This window comes from Perognathus longimembris, chromosome 2 (assembly GCF_023159225.1).
Source record: "Perognathus longimembris pacificus isolate PPM17 chromosome 2, ASM2315922v1, whole genome shotgun sequence".
Classification (NCBI taxonomy): domain Eukaryota; kingdom Metazoa; phylum Chordata; class Mammalia; order Rodentia; family Heteromyidae; genus Perognathus; species Perognathus longimembris.
In genome coordinates, this window is record NC_063162.1 from 118703594 (window position 1) to 118721235 (window position 17642).

At 38.0% G+C, this 17642-nt stretch overlaps 2 protein-coding genes across 3 annotated transcripts in view; both read right to left on the reverse strand.

The window, feature by feature from the left end:
- Pon1 (paraoxonase 1) overlaps positions 1-2893 on the reverse strand; it is a 24667-nt gene extending 21774 nt beyond the window's left edge. Inside the window, exon 1 of the mRNA XM_048337889.1 lies at positions 2767-2893. Coding sequence (XP_048193846.1) covers positions 2767-2840 — 74 coding nt within the window. The 5' untranslated portion in view covers positions 2841-2893. The remainder of the gene's footprint in view (positions 1-2766) is intronic.
- A 10139-nt stretch (positions 2894-13032) lies between these two features.
- The window catches only part of LOC125347020 (serum paraoxonase/lactonase 3-like), a 31654-nt gene continuing 27044 nt past the window's right edge, over positions 13033-17642 (reverse strand). Inside the window, exons 9-10 of one of the 2 annotated variants that reach the window (XM_048340057.1) lie at positions 17232-17421; positions 13033-13315 (exon numbers count right to left, since the gene is read on the reverse strand). In XM_048340057.1, coding sequence (XP_048196014.1) covers positions 17263-17421 — 159 coding nt within the window. In that variant the 3' untranslated portion in view covers positions 13033-13315; positions 17232-17262. Of the gene's footprint in view, positions 13316-16882; positions 17422-17642 lie in introns of those variants that run through there. The other variant, XM_048340058.1, reaches the window with a different exon arrangement.

The window sequence follows — 17642 nt, forward strand, 5'->3', positions numbered from 1 at the left end:
AACTTAAGGCCCTTAGCCACCTTTCAGATATAGATGTATATTTTCCTTGTGTTATGTGTGAGTACACTAGGACACAGTGAAGCCAAGTCATTGATACGTGGTTGGTTATTTAAAATGGTAAAGTTGGCTGTGGAGTCATTAGCTATGTTCATTGATATTTCCAGGTCTTCTCTTTCTGGAGATATAAAAAAATCTATTTCCCTGCCTCTGTTCAGTTATTATGGCCTTTTTGTGACTTGATTTGACCAAGTAAATGTGAACAGAAGTAATGTAAATGTGGACAAGTAGGTTGGAGTTATCCTCAAGGTCAAATAAAAATTTGGTAAAAGAATTCAATCACCTTGGTTTCAAATCATGCAATGTGATTGATATGTGTGATATTGTGAAATTAGCAAATCCTATGGACTTTTCTCAGCATTCCAGTGAAACTTCTCAACTTTTTACTAGATTCTAGTTTTAGGCAACAATAAAGAAAAAAATAAGCAACAGTAAAATAAATACTGTAATACTTACATCAGCTAGTATCATATAAAAATGTAAGTGTATATATTCAATATATATTATTATAAGTATATTATACATACAGTGTGTACTATATTAGTATTATATTACATAATATAATATATAATGATTACACATTATAGTATATGTGTTATGTAAATATGTTATAAATACATATTCTAGAATTATTATATATTATAAACAATATAATATATTTTATCTTATATAAAACAATATAAATATATAGTCTATAAGTATGTAATGTGAACAGTATAAGTATACACTTATATAGTTTTACAAATAATTTAAAATTTGTGTTCTGTAATAGGGTACTTATATTAAAAAATAAAATGTTAAAGTTGGAATATGAAAATAGATATTGTGATATCAAGCTCTTTTGTTCCCTATATTTCTCTATATCTCTTTTAGGCCCCCTCCCTTCTCACTTGCTTACATTTTTTCCTTCTATTTAGAGTGTCCTTTACCTCCTAACCCACTAGGAAGGTGACCTTCTATAGCTTCTCAGAGTCTTCTGTAGTGCGCTTAGCCACCACTTCGTTCACTCTTATAAACATTTACATACACATCAATCAAGTTCTTTGATATACTGTTCTACAGTATATCAAAGGTTAAGGTTACCAGGTTGAGGTCTTTTTGCTCCTTATCATTTCTGAAAATGGAGAGTGAACACTACATCCTACTGATTCCTATGGCTTGCACCATGAATATAGCATCTTTAGGGGAGAGATCAAGGACTTAGCAGGTATATGATAGGGTGATTGGAGTGTTGTTAAGACATGATAATATGCAAATATTGTCTCTTAGATACAAAAATTAGATATGTATAAAACTTTTTTATTATTTAAAAGTCCAATTAGTAGCTATTTCCTTTCCTCCCTTCCTTCCTTCCTTCCTTCCTTCCTTCCTTCCTTCCTTCCTTCCTTCTTCTATTTCCTTATCTTCTTTCTTTGTTTCTTCTTCTTTCTTTCTTCTTTCGGCCAGTGCTGGTACTGAGGCTTAAACCCAGGAGCCTCATTTACTCCTTGTTTGCTCATGGGTGATGGCCTACCATTGAGCCACATGTCTAGCCATGCTTTTTGCTGGTTAGTTAGAGATGGGGTCACACAGACTTTTCTGTCTAGACTGGCTTCAGATCATAATCCTCCAGGTATCACCCACCCAGGTACTAGTATTATAGCTGTGTGCCACCAGTGCCCAACTACTTTGTTTTTTTGATGCCATTCTGATATTTGAAAAATACCTAATTGAGAAAAAAATCTACAACTATTTATTTTTAAGAACTTATTCTAAATGTAATTAGATGCAATCAAATTAAATTAATGTAGTTAATGTACTATTTTAAAATTCAAATAGTCTATTTTTATTAATGTTTTACTTCAAGGTAAATAATATGCAAGGTATTATTGACTAGGGTGATCTCTAGACTTTGAACTGTAAAAAGTTACCATGAAACTTTCAACAAAATTTTCACATCTCCACATAACCCCCACAGCACCCTTAGGGATTATTAAATACTTAAAAGGAATTAGAAACGAGTATTTCACCAGGTGCCAGTGGCTCATGTCTGTAATACTAGCTCCTCTGGAGCCTTAAGTCTGAGGATTGTGGTTCGAAGCCAGCTCCAGCAAGAAACTCTCTGAGACTCATATCTCCAATTAATATCAGAAAAAGCCAGAAGTGGTGCTGTGGCTCAAATGGCAGAGCGTCAGTCTTGAGCAAAAGGAGCTCAGGGGCAGTGCCAAGGCCCAGAGTTCAATCCCCAGGACGGAAAAACAAAACACAACAAACAAACAAATAAAAAACCCAAAATGAACATTTTCTCAGCAGTTATGATGCTCCGTTCCTGATCTTTGTTGCTTCTTATATGAATTTGCATTACCATTTCCAATTTACTGAAGCAGCAAAGCCTGGACTTGAGAAATGATTTGCCCGGAACCCACAGTCTAGGGAAAGCCAGAACCCAAGGCCTGATGTGTCAGCAGCAGGATTCTTTCCTCTGCCTGGCTCCCACTGAGCAGGTGTGCATCTTAAAGAGCCTTTGCTCCAGTCCACGTATTAGCTCACCAGCAAGGGTACATTTACTAGTGTACATGAAAGGTGGGTCTTTACAAAGACCGTACATGTACTTGGAGCTTGCAGATTTTTTGTTAAGAGCCCGTCCCTGCTTTGTAGGTAGAGGGGATACTGGCGGGAGCAAAGGTGGAGAGGACCAGAGGCTGTTGCCCTCATCCCAACCCAACTTACTGGTAAGAAGACTGTTGGCCTTTGAAGAGTGCGACTGCCAGCCCCACCAGGGTGAGCACCAGCACTTTCGCCATAACCTGGGATGGACGGACGAACTGACTGGACAGCCACTTCTAGGAGTCCCTGATTGCCTAGAGCCTACTAGCTAGAATGGCCCAGGATTTGGTTTGTGCCAACCCTTGATCTCCGCCCCCCTGCGTCTGATTGGGTCATCAGCTCCACCCCTGGCTGTCAGTGCCCAAACCCAAGAATTTCTCTGCAAGCAGTTATCTGGCTTTTTTGACCCTGGGCTTTTATAGAGAGAAGACTGAGAGCCAGGTGCCTAGATTGGTCAAGCAGTAAATATCAAGCCAATTGGAAGAAATAGAGAGCCGTGAGACAGGAGATCCAGTCTACTGAACTTTTTTTTTTTTTTTGGCCCCAAACAGCCTAATCCTTGGTGCTCATACCAGTTCAGTAACTTAATCATAATAACTTGGCCAAACAAAAACAAAACAAAACCACTGAAGAAAGAACTGTGGTTGGAGCACCTATCCCCTCACTGTTCTCAGTAGGTCCACTTCTGACCTTTCAGCTCACAAGCTTGCATCATACCACCGCTTGTTTATATCCTCATTTGACTGACATTTATTGAGGATCAGTTGTGTGCCAGGCACTGTGCTCCATGCTAGGTGAATATGGCTACTCTTTCACATTCAAACCCAGGCAATCAACAAGGAAATCAGGAAAACACATCACTGTGGCATATGTAGTGCTCTGGTAATGTACGTGTGCTATACACATGCATGTATACCATGGAGAGAAATGAAGCAGGGAAGAGAGACAGAGGATATTGAAGGTGCCCGTTAAACACTGGAGAGTTAAGGAAGGCCTCATCAATGAAAGGGCCCAGAACATGGGAGCAGATGCCTTTGTACACCCACACCTGAAAGATCTACCTGAGCTAGAAGGATCACAGAATCCAAGAGAGGACAGTATTTGGAAAAGGAGAGTGGCCACCTGTGTCCAGTAATTAGGAGTCAATTACTAGATTTGACCACATGGATGCAATTGGTGGCTTAATTGGAACAAATTCTGTAGTTGAGTAAAAGGAACATGGCTGTTATTAGAATGTGATAGAGAGAGAAGGGAAAGTTGGAGATACCCCTCCAAATCACTTCCGTGTGTTAATAATCAATGGTTAAGGAATTTGGGGAGGGCTCAGCAGTCTGCATGGCGGACTTGTACTCTGCTATGTCTAATATTCTCTTTAAAATGTATACAAAGATGGAACTCTTGAACCCCCATCTGAACTTATGTTCTCCAAGTTCTCTGTACTTCAATATATTATACCTCTACTGCTAGTTGCCCAAGCCACAAGTCTAGATATCTGCTATTATCCATCCCTTTCTCTCATATTTCCTTCCACCAAACATAACAGTCAATCCCAAAGATTACTTCCTATTAGTCATCCATTACCACATAACAAATTAGGTTGTGCTGAACCTAACCATTAAAAGCAATAAACATGCTGAGCAGAGCATACCAATGTCTGTAACCCTACCTACCAGGAGGCTGAGATTTGATTTGAAGCTAGCCCAGGCAGGAAAGTCCATGAGACTCTTATTTGCTATAAGTAAGCACCAAAAAGAAGCTGGAAATGGAGCTGTGGCTCAAGTGGTATAGAGCAAACCTTGGGCAAAATGCTTAGTTATAGCACCTAGGCATGAGGATTGGCACAAAAATAAAGCAATAAACAGTTATTGTTTCATAGTTCCTCCCTTTCACCACCATCCTTATAGTCCAAACTGCCATTGTCAGCAGGCTAGAACAACCCATTCATTGTTCCTTCCCTAATTCCCCACAGTTGGTTGTAGCCCAGTAATCTTTTAAAAATGTAAATCAGATTATATCATTTCCCTGCTTAAATCCCCCCCCCCCTCCCAGAGCATCTCATTTTACTTTCTTATCACAGCCTAAATAGCCCCATTAGATCTGGCCTATGCTTAGTCCTCTGACCTAATTTCTTATCATTCACTCAGCACAATGTTGCCACATCAGTTTTTTGCCATTCTGCATACATGCCAAGCTTCGCTGGCCTCCTCTGTCTGTTCTTTGGCTGCAGTACTTTGCCCCTTCCCTGCCCCCACCCCACTCCCTAGTTCTGTCTTCCTTGCATTTCTTTTTTGTGTTCTTCAGGCCTTAGCTTAAAAGGTACTTTTTCCTCAGAGGCCTTTCCCAATTTTACCTTCTTTCGCATCTTCTTCCTGCCTTCTATTCTCAGGACCAGCTATAAGACTCTAAAGATGATAGCAAATGGCTGTAGCTACAGAGTTTCTAGTAGTTAGAAAAGTGATCTAATCCTATGCTGGTTGGTATAAATAGCCGCTTCCTCTGGCCCTAAAACACATCTTCTATGACATTCACCATTTTCTCTCCCCTGGGGACTCCTCTCTTCCTTTACCACCATCTAGAAAGAAAGTGAGAGTACAACAGGGTCTCTGTGATACTTCCTCCAAATAGTGCTTACTGTGACTGGCTGAAGCTGGGGTTTACATGTAGTTAAGGCATCTGACCATCTCCCCTGCCTTTGTAGTGCTCTTCACCCCATGATAGTTTTCTGCTTAGCCATTTATTTGCTTGCGTGCAGAGTGCTTTTCTGCGTTTGCATGTGAAGTACAGAAGGATGTAGACCTCCAATGGTTTGCTAACCACATTCTCTTTAATTCCTATGGCACTTTTGACTCTTACAGTTCCTCAAACATTTGTAGAAGGGTTGAAATTATGCACGGAGGCAATGGATGGGTAATAAAGGAGACATGAGGAGTGGGGAGAAAATGGTGTGTTAGGGGTAAACCAAAGATGATCCTCTCTCTTCCTCTGATGCAATTGCCTGGGGACACCAAAGAGCCCAACTGGTCTTTCTGGCACAAAAATCCATTCTGTTTGTTTGTGACCATGGCTTTCAGTCATTTCTGTGCCTATTCCTTTCCTATTTTTCTCAGCTCATTTTTATCTTCCTTTTGTTTTCTATAAAGAAATATAGAGCAAAATTTCCCATGTCAACCCACAGAATGTGAGATGTGATGTGATGGTGGAGTTTCTTATGTTGATTTTTGTTGTGGCCTAATCACTTTCTTTCTGTCTTCCCATCACATGACCTCTGGCAGCATTCACTGGTTAACTTGCTATGTAGAGAAAGAAAAAGGTGACACCCCAGTAACAGTGCTCTCTGAACCCTCAGCCCCATTTCTGGTAGGGGAGAAGTCAATTTCTTTAAAATCTGAATTCAGTTGATCTTGAAATTTGCTCCTCTAAACCAAGATCTAGGCCTCCCTAGTCCTCAGTCTACATGGAGATGGATTCCAGGATTTGTCCCCCTTCCTCTCCCAAGGTCCTGAAGATAAAAACAATTCATAGCATGTAAAATATTTAAAATATAAATTGCTTCCCAAACCATAGGAGGACATGCTAAGTGTTCCCTAAAGGAGGTGAACTTTCTGGATTCAGGGTCAGAAGGTCTGACGGTAGAGGTTTAAGTGGTGGCTGGAGTCAACTTGGGCTCTGGGTGCTATTGGGATACTGTAGGCAGGAAGTAGCCAAATGACTTGACTCTTTGGCTAATTTTCCAAGGGAGACTCATGCTCAGTTCTTTTGAAATAAAATAATTCTAGCTGGGTGCTGGTAGATCACACCTGTAATCCCAGCTACTCAGGAGGCTGAGATCTGAGGATTATGGTTTGAAGCCAGCCCTTGACAGAAAAGTCCTTCACACTCTTATATTGAATAATTTTTTTAAAGGGGGCCAGAAATGAAGCTGTGGCTCAAGTAGTATAGCACTAGCTTTGAGCAAAAGTAGCTTAGGGCCAGTACCCAGGCCCTCAGTTCAAGCCCTGGACTGACACAAAAATAATCATAATTAATACTAAATAATAATTCAGCAATACAATTAGTTCTTGATTATTCTAAGTGTAAAATTTATAGACTACCACCATCAGCACTTAACAGAGATTGTCAAAAGCTAAGAAACTTGAACAAACACAGATTTTTTTTTTAAAAAGAAAATGCAGTCAGCCACACTGGAAACAGTAGTGCATGCCTATTATCCTACCTACTCAGGAGACGGGATCAGGAGGGTCACAGTTTAAAGCCAGCCTAGACAGAAAGTTCACAGGAATCCAAGTAATGGAAAAGAATTGGCGGTGGCAGTATGCACTTGCCATATCAGGTATGTAGGAGGCATAAAGTAGAAAGATCTGGTCCAGGCTTAACCTGGGGCAAGAAAAGTGAGACCCTACTTGAACAATAACTAAAGCTAAAATAGCTAGGAGTGTGCCTCAAGTGGCAGAAACACATGCCTTGAAAGCACAAGCCTCTGAGTTCAAGTAATAATACTGCCAAAAAAGAAAAGAAAATGTAGTATATAAGAACAATAGAAAATTATTCAGCCATCAGAAAAGAAGGAAATCCCATAGTTTGGGCCAAGATGTATGAACCTTGAAGATATTAAATGAAATAAATTAGACATAGAAAGAAATACTGCAAAGTGTCACTCAGATGTAAAATCTAAAAAAAGTTGAACTACAAGATTTAGCAAGTAGAATGGTCATTACTAAGACTGTGGGGAAGGACTGACAGTGGTATTTGAGATGTTGATCAAAGGATACAAAATTTTAGTTAAAAGGAATTAACTCAATAGCCCTCTTGTAAACTGGTGATTGCAGTGGTAACTGAGTATTCCATTCTTCAAATTCATGAATAGATTTTAACTGTTCTTACAATACCAAAAGGATAAAAGATACATGATAAAGCACATGTTAATTAGCTTGGTTTAGCCATTCTATAATGCATATATATAGTACATATGTTGTTTTCCACACAAAAATGTGAACAATTTTTATTTCTCAGTTAAAAATCAATGTAAGAGAATAAACAGAGTCTTCACATGGATTATAGTACTCAAAGTAAAATTTCATAATCATCCATAAACTTTTCAATGTGTTTGTTCTGTTATGTGAGACCTTGCAGCAGTGATTCTTTACTTTTTCTGAAGGTACTCAACTAACTCTGAAACTCTAATGAATGTAGTTGATCCCACCAATAAATTCCTACACACTACTCACGGTACCTTCAATCATTTCCCACTCCCAACCCAGAACCCTATTCCACTCAAAGTCTGAGCCTACAGGTCAGTCTTTAGATGTCCTTGTCAGAACAAAAGTGAAAGAAGAAAGTAAACATAATTAAAGATAGCATCCAATGGGTGTCAATATAATGATCAGATCTCTCTGACTCTCTTGTTTTGGACTTCTGTTTTTTGTTGTTGTTGTTTGAAGCATTTTATGTTTATAGCTTCTTTATTTTTCCTTTGTTTTTCTCCTTTGGTACTGGGATTTGAATTCAGGGCCTTGTTCTTGCCAGGAAGATTCTTGACTATTTGAATTATGGTCTCAGCCTTTTCTCACTCTCATCAGTTTTGAATAGTTTTTTTTTTTTTTTTTTTTTTTTTTTTTTTTTTGCCATTCCTGGGGCTTGGACTCAGGGCCTGAGCACTGTCCCTGGCTTCTTTTTGCTCAAGGCTAGCACTCGGCCACTTGAGCCACAGCACCACTTCTGGCCGCTTTCTGTATATGTGGTGCTGGGGAATTGAACCCAGGGCCTCATGTATAGGAGGCAAGCACTCTTGCCACTAGGCCCCAGCCCTTGAATAGGTTTTTGTATCTATACCCTGTTTGTCCTGAACCATCTTCCTCCTATTTATGATTCCTCTGTAGCTGGAATGACTGGTAGCTGGCAACATCACACCCAGTTTTTGTTGTTGTTGTTGTTGTTGTTGTTGTTGTTGTTTTCCAGTCCTGGGGCTTAGACTCAGAGCCTGGCCCTAGCTTCTTTTTGCTAAAGGCTAGCACTCAACCTCGTGAGCTATAGTGCCACTTCTGGCTTTTTGTATATATGTGGTACTGAGGAATCGAACCTAGGGCTTCATGTATGTGAGGCAAGCACTCTACCACTAGGCCATATTCCCAGCCCACACCCAATTTTTTATTGAAATGGGGATTCTCCAACTCTTTCCTCCAAATAACATTGAACAATATTCCTCCTAATCTCTGTCTACTAAGTAGCTAGGACTATAGATGTGAGCCATCACCAATATTGTCATCTCTTTATTTTTGACATTACCAAATCTTTCTTGCTCCATCAAATACTAGTTGGGAATTTACCTCTGTTAATCTTTCCTTATCCTTTAATAGCAAACATTCTTCTCATATATTCAATTGCTCCATATGTCTTTTGTATATTTCTACCGCTGTGTTTATTAATGTTTATTTTAATATATTTCTTTCTACCAGAATATAAACTTGGATAACAATGGATTTTTTTTATGTAGCTATAGCCTGATGCTGTAATGGTACCTACCAAAAATAGCTGTGCAGTCAATAAATAGTGTTGATTCCGTAAATGAAGGAATGTTCAATAATCATTACTAAACCCTCTTGAATACTTGAATATACCATATCTTATTGATTTTTCAGATGCTTGTAATGTTACATACTGAGTTCTTTATATTATTATTTTATGCATAATTACAAAAGGAGCACCATCAATTGGTCTATAACATAATTCCAAGAAATTTTTTTCCTTTAAAATTGCCTTTATCAGAGGTGCCAATGTGTGCAAACAAGAGTATGAGCCCATGGAATATTAAATACTTAAATTTATGGGAAGTTATACAGATGGCTTAAACTTAGCATTATTTCCACCACCACAAATTTATAACCCACCATTTTTAGAACTCATTTAAAAGATGTCACCTTGACTTTATAACCTCCCCCTTCTTTTCTCCCTCAGTCTTTATTTCTTTTTCTCTTTCATTCCTCATGTGCTAAATATTTATTGACATATGTTCAATGTCAATAAGTATCTCTGAATATATTTGGCAAAAAGCACATCTAATTCAGTTTTTATTTTATACAAAAATCTTAGTTCATTGAGTAGCCAGTAAAAACTCAATGAGCTGGGTGCCAGTGACTCACACCTACAATCTGAGACACTTAAAAGGCAACCCAACCAGACGGGAAAGTCTGCAAGATCTCATTTGTTGGACAAGTTATACATGCATGTCATCTCAACAACAAGCAAAAATAGGAAGATTGCAATTCAGGCACACATGTGGGCAAGAATTGAGAATCCCATCTCAAAACAACCAGCAAAAAAGGGCTGGAAGCATAGGCAATAGTGCAACAACTAGCTACAGTGCAAGAACTTGAGTTCAAACCCCAGTGCTGCCAAAGAAATTATTTTTTCAGAAAAAGGAAAAAAGTCAATGAATGGATAGAGACTCAAATTTCCCGAATTTAATTCTGTAACAACAGAGAAGAATTAATTCGGTGTCTGTACTTAGTCTTGTTCTGCAACAGATGCTGAACCGTGTAGGCAATTGTGGCCACATTCTCAAGTGTCCAAAGTACGGAATTTTGATGTCCTAAAAGTGTCAATAATGCTATTCTTCATGAGGCAGCTATGGTAAAAGTAGAAAAAAATACATTGTGGACTTAGAATACTGAATTCATAATTCTGAATTTATGTGCCCCTAAATATAGACCCCCAGGATATAAAGCAACATGAATTAAACTACACCACATAGCTTAAGCTTCCTAAGTATGCACCACAAAAGGCTGAACATTTAAAGACTGCGGAAGGATGGAGACCATAACGATGAACACCAGCCACCAATGAGATAGAAATATAATCTTAAAGAGAAAGAACAACATTTTATGGGCTATTTATCTGGCATTCAAAAAAAAATGAAGTCCTAACTCATGTTACTACATGGATGCATCTTCAAATCATTATGATAAATGAAAAAAAGGCAGTATATTGTAGGCTGAATAGGCACATCAATGGGAACCAAATCATTTGAAGGGCTGGAGACACAGGAAAATGGAAATCATGACTACTTAATGAGTATAAATTTATTTTTGGGGTGATAAAAATATCAAAGATAATAATGATAGATAGTTTTACATTATTATGCATGTCTTAAATGTATTGAATGTAGTCTGCAAAATGGTTAAGAATGGACTCTTAAACTTAACAAAAATATTTTTTAAAAAACAGAAAAATTACAATATTTTTATATTTACTAAAGAAACTTAGTTTTTTATTTAAAGTACTTCCTAAAAGAAATATTCAGTTCCAGGTGGACCTCATGAATGAATCTTCCAAATATTTTAAGAAGAAAAAGTACTAAACATCACTTTAACTCTTGAAGAGAACAGAAAAATCAAAAGCATACCTCTTAGCTTTTGTTAGGCCAATATAACCTCCACACCAGTGCGGACAGGATTACTAAAAAAAACAATAAAACAAAGATTCCAGGCTAATCTTTCTCATGAACATGGCTTTAGGGTCTTGAGAAAATAGTTATCAATAGTGTCTACAGTATACAATGTAAATGCTTCATGACCAATAGTGGAGTGTACATTCAGTTTACAACCTGGCTTAAAGTCCATCATATAATTGACAAAAGAAAAGAGAAAAATAGTATGATTATTTCAGTAGATAGGGAAAACATACACTTTTTTAAATAACCAAAGTGTGTATTTATGGATGAATAACATTTAGCTCATGATGATTACTGTGAACATGAATATACTTCTCTAGAATCTAATGCTGAAGAGTTTGTTTTCCAAGATCTCCAGCTTGCAATCTTTAGACTCATGCAGAGGCCAATATTTTTTGCATTGGAGATGGATGACATTCCACAGAATATTCCATCTGCAACTCATTTAGGTTTTAATTCCTGGCGGAACCAATGGCATTCTATGGTTTATGGGACTCATCAGCTAGTTGTGCGAAACCACCACCAAGCTCCTTTGGTGGGCAAAGCCTGCAGCTTGATGAACAGGCCTGGTGATATGCACTCATCTCACTAGTGTCATCCATAAAGACCTGAGCCTTTCCTGCTATGTGAGAGAGAGTATAACTCTGAGCATGTTAAAACTTGTTCTCATTTCATTCTGTGTCCTTAAGAACATTCCTCTTGGTTTTCCTCAATTGGACGACTTCCCTTCTGCTGTACTAATTATGGTTTTTTGTTTTTTTTACATCTGCAATAAGTTGCCATTAGGAATAACAGTGCATGGTAAAAATGTTTTGACAAAAAGTGACTGATTTGTTTTCTTACCACAGCCAAGTTCCTGCAGTTTTGTAACAAACAGTAAAACAAGCACATCATTAGTACTAAGTGTGCGGAGACTCTAAATCAACACCTTCAACCTCTTTTCCAAAATCCTTTGGGTGCAGTGTTTTCAAATCCTGCCAACAAATTAGAGTCATGTAGGGAACTGGATTTTGGGGGGTTTGTTTTTTAGTAAAATACGAGTGCTTGAACCCAGCTACAGGGCCAGGTTCCACTTGTCCAGTGTATATACTTGCCTTACTGAGGTAGAAGAAGTTGTATTTCCCAAACTTATTTGGAGCCTGGGTACAGGATGTTAATTTGTGGCTATGAGTTAGCAGAACGTGAGAAAAACTAAAACTTGCAACTTTGAGGAAAGAGGTGGTGTTTTTCTTTTCTTTATTTTTTGCTATTCCTGGGGCTTGAACTCTGGGCCTAGGTGCTGTCCCTTAGCTCCTTTTGCTCAAGACTAGTGCTCTGACACTTTTAGCCTTTTCTGTGATTCATTGGAGGTTTCCTGCTTGAGTTGGGTTCCAATCAGACTCCTGAGTAGCAACTGGAGCCTGGATAAGAGGCGGTATTTTTAGGATCTGTTTTATTGGGGGTGTAACATGGCTGCAGGAGGACCTCAGAAGCCACTGGGTCTTGTAGTTTTGAACACTAGATCTTACCTGTCAGGGCTACAACTATTTATACCTCCCCATGTGATACATGCAATTTCCAGTATTTTCACTTCCCCATTGACACTTCTCAATTCAAACCTTTTAATTTTTGCTAGTCTAATAGGTATAAGGTAATTTGAAGTGCTGCTTTAATTGACAGTTCTCTATTACTAAAGATTCTTAGCATCTTTTATGTACTCCATTTGCCCTCTCTGCTGTAAATTGCTTCTTCACACCATCTGCCTGTTATTCCTTAGAGGTTAATATCCTGCTTTGTTATTTCTAAGAGTTTCTAATATATTCCACGTATTAATACCTTGTCAACTTAGCACGGAAAATCTTTGTCATTCCAATACTTACCTATTCTTTTGGTATTTTTGGCTGAATGGAAATCTTTATTTTTTGATGACTCAAATTCAATAAACTTTTTGTGTATTTAGAGTTTATGCTTTTTACTTTTTCTCCCACCTCATTTTATGATTTTTAAATTATATTTCAAAAGTCTTTCCCTATCCTTGTGTCATAAAGACATTATCACACATTGTCTTCTATTAACTCTAAGATTGTCTTTCACTTTTAATTCTTTAATCTGGAGTCTATCCCACTTGGGTGCTACTTGGTGGAAAGCAGGTCTATTTTCTTCTATAAGCTGCAAAACTGGGGACCCTTGTGTTATCATCACAATTCTTTAGTAAGCCATTCCTGCAGTAAGTTGAGAGGTTGATGCCTTTCACAGAGAAAGGAGAGTCATGGCTCAGATGAGAGCTAATGGAGAGGCTGTTAGAAAATGACTGGAAATTTGATATCATATCTCACGAGCAGGAAATAAGACTGTTAGACCTTGTAGCCTTTTCCAATGCCGCCAAATTAGAAATACCAGGAGATACAACACTGGAAAATTGAAGAAAGCAGTACTTTCTTCTACTGATTTATGCAGATGTTCCCCAAAGAGACAGCATTTAAATAACGAAGCGAGAAATGGTGGGAACCAGAATGTAAAGTTGGTTTTTAAAATGAAATCTGGGTATCATTGCTAGCACACGTGGATTGAAAGCAAACAAACATATATCTTGCTGGTCATATAAATTTGTCCATTTCTCTTTCCAATTAGTCTTTAAGGAAAGTTTTAGATTTTCTTCAGAGTTTGGGGAAATATTTTTTATTTGATGTTGGTTTTCTACAGCCATTCTGAATAGGATATCATTTTTAACTGAAATTTATAGTTGTCACTCCTAATATAGTTTCTAGGAGTATTCTAATGTCATATCTCTTAGTTTTATTGTTTTATTTCAATATAGAAAGTCATGCTACCTACAATTCCTCTTGAGCTCTTCCTCTTCCTTTGCAATAGTAATACTCCTTATTTATTTTTCATGTTTCACAGAATTACCCAAGACTCTCAAATCTATGTTAAACAATAGCTATAATGGAATCAACAATTCTTATTTTATTTCTTAAGGGAAATACTCTGATATTTTGTGAACATCTTAATCCTTTCACTTGATTCCTTTTTCCAGAATCTATATAGCATAATATTTTTCTATATGAAACTGAAACTAAAGGAATAGAAAAATGAGAATTTTCTGTGGTCAGATAGTTAGCACATGAGGGCTCAATGATAAAACAGCAAAGCACCAAATACCTGACATTCTATAATTAACTGAGGACATTTAGAGGTAATTATTACTCTCAAAGTTTATTTGGATCACCTGAGAGAGCTCAATTATGTCCAGTCATTGCCCTAGTATTGTGCAGAATGACTGAGGAAGAAAAGAGAGTGAATGATCAAAATATAGCTTCAATTCTCCTGCAAACCTCCTGAAGACAATGGTATAAAACTGAGATTGCTGACATGGTTTGGATGCTTTTCTAGGCAAGGGGGGGTCAATTAATAAATCTGTGTCTACATAAGAAGAGGAGGAAATTGTTAAAGCAAGATGACAGAACATGAACACAGTGATGATGGGGCAGCGCACTCTCTTACTCTGATAAGAATAAGTAAGTTGCCTACTCTAAGAGGAATCTGAGTGTTATCCATCTTGCCAGGACCTCTCTCCAAGAGGTGACACACTGAGTGACAGGTCCCCAGTACCTGAAGACTAAGAATGACCCACTGTGAACAATTGCTATTGGTAATGTAACAGGAGGTAGATCTTCAATACATTTCCAGGAGGAAGCAACTTAATAGCCTATCGGTTTTGCTTACAGAACAACTATTGAAATATTTGAATCATATATCTAGTAGGAAAAGACTTCACTCTCTTCTATACTGAATTGCTTCACTTCTAAAAAAAATAGCCACAACCATAAAGTGTATCAGAAATTATTTTTGTGTGTGTGTGTGCTTGACCTAGGGTTTGAACTCAGGATCTGGGCTTTTGTGCTCAAGGGTAGCTCTCTATCACTTTTGGCTTTTTAATTTTTTTCGTTTATTTGTAGAAAACAGTCTTATGGACTTTCCTGCCTGGCATGGCTTCATACCTCATTTCTCAGATCTGTTTCCAGGCTTACAGAAGTAAGCCACCAGCACCCAGCTCAGAAATTATTTTTATGAACCCATACTAATTGGCAAGTTGAGATCAATAAATAAGACAATTCTACATCCAGTTTTTGTTCTGTCTATTCTCCAGGAGGATTCAATAGAGTCAAACCATCATAGGAAACATCAGAGACATCACCATCTAACCTTCAGGCTTCATTTTAATTCAATCCTTACTTCTCTTTTCCAAGGTATCATGTCCTTTTGATACCACCTAATGGCGCTCTCTTTTCTAAACCTCATGCTGTCTTGGGCATATGGGAATGTATATGCTCCTATGCCAGGTTCTAGTACAGGTATGTCATAGTATATTCACAGAGATCCTCTTCCTTGTTCAGTATTTCTTATCTGCTTTTGCTTGAGGCTGGTGCACCCAGCCATGGAGGAGCTCCAGGGATTTGTAAGTTTTCCATGTTCTCTCCATGGAAAAGAGCACAAGGCTCCCTCAGTAATAAGATATTCCAAATTTCTTGGAGAGTTTTATTTTTTATTTTATTTTTTTTGCCAGTCCTGGGCCTTGGACTCAGGGCCTGAGCACTGTCCCTGGCTTCTTTTTGCTCAAGGCTAGCACTCTGCCACTTGTGCCACTTCTGGCCATTTTCTGTATATGTGGTGCTGGGGAATCAAACCCAGGGCTTCAAGTATACGAGGCAAGCGCTCTTGCCACTAGGCCATATCCCCAGCCCCTCTTGGAGAGTTTTATTACTCTGCTTTTCTGAACTTGGCCTGGGGAAAAGACAGGACAGAGTCAGTTCTCAAAAACTCACCAGTATCTCTATTCTTTTGGTCTTTCCATCTCTAATTTTCCATTGGGTATGAGGATTAGGAACAAAATAAGGTCTCTAACTTTCTCTGACTCTGTTTCTGTCTCTCTGTTTTCGGGGGGCATGGGTATGGGAATGGGTATTGGTATGTTTTCCTGATGGCTCTGATTTTTAAACTTTTAAAACATGACAATTGCCTTCAGCATTGTTTGGAGACATTCTTAGTACAATGAAATCTCTAAAATCTTACTATCACTACCTAAACCAGAAAGGGTAACACAGGACAAAAACAAAAGGTAGAGTTTTACCCAGCAACATTTACCTGTAAGTAATATTTTTTAGAATATAAAGAAATCTCTTTACCCATCCATCCCCCCAAAAGGAAAAAAAATCAAACAACTACTCCCTAATAATATTTCTCAAGAGATTTGGGTGCACTGATTTTTCATTAATAATTTTCTTTCTTTTGTAATGTCCAAGACCAGAACTTGAACTCAGTACCTGCTGCCTTTGTTCATGGACAAGCACTTTATCAACCTAGCCATGCCCTCTAATCTTCTAACCTTAATCATTTTCTAAAGTTTGTTTTGGCCTTTACCCAAAAAATGAGAATTTTCATTTAGTTAATCAAACTAAGATGCAGTTAGTCCTTAAGATAAGAGTTTAGAGCCAACCCTGTTATTACTTCAGGTTTGTTAGAGCCAGGTATCATCCATTGCATAATAATGGTTTGCTGAGCTAACCAGTAGAGCAAGCTGAAAACTGTAGATCACTGCCCTGAGACTCTATTTCATGGTTCAGAGCCAAGATTACCCAAGATATCAGTGCTGATACCAATGAGGGCTTATCACAAATAAACACATTAGGTTTCCCTAAGCTATAGTAACTGGTCAGGCGTGTCTGTTCCACACTCCAGAACCTGTGTGGCTATATGGGAGAATGCAAGTTCAAGGATAGATTTAAGCAGTGGTATGATGCTAAACCTTCCTTCTGCTGAAGACTAGGATATATGATTAGTAGCTGTTACCTCCACACAACTGGCTGAGGAGAATATGAATTGTAAATACTTGAGTATTCATTTATTTTTTCCTGGTCTGGGCTGTGGAACACTCCAAAGAAACAAGTTTGGCTACTCAGGTAAGCTGAAAATTCAGGGTTCACAGCCCACACACATCTGAAGTGGGAAAAGTATTAGGGATGATTGACAATCACTACCATGACTTTTTGTAACCTCTTTATACCTATACTTCTAGCCTTAAGAAAAGCCTAACACATTTTTTATTTTTATTTATTACTTTTTTGGAGTTTCACTTATCAAATGATTACAAGTTTGCATTTATCAAATACATAGACTTTTGGAATGTCTGAAGTCTAGGGCACACAGTAGAGAGCTTTCTGGAACACGGTGCCTATGAGCATTTTCTCACGGTACACAGAAGCCACAGAGCTGCCTTGAAGCACAGAGCCATTATTGGCATACACTGTTTTCACTGTGGGTTTATCAGATAATACATTCTGGATGCGCAGTACCTGTCAAGAAGAACAGTACTCATTAGTAGAATATATGAACAGTTGTCTAGTGATCTTTCTGTTCCCAAATGTTTTGGAATAAATATACTTTTCCAGAAATCAGTAAGCTGAGTTTTACACACATCTTAAGTAAATGTTCCCCTTATTATGAAGGTATTATGTACTGAAGAGCAATGTGGTCAGATGGACTGATTCTTTGACATTTGGCAAATTTTTCACCA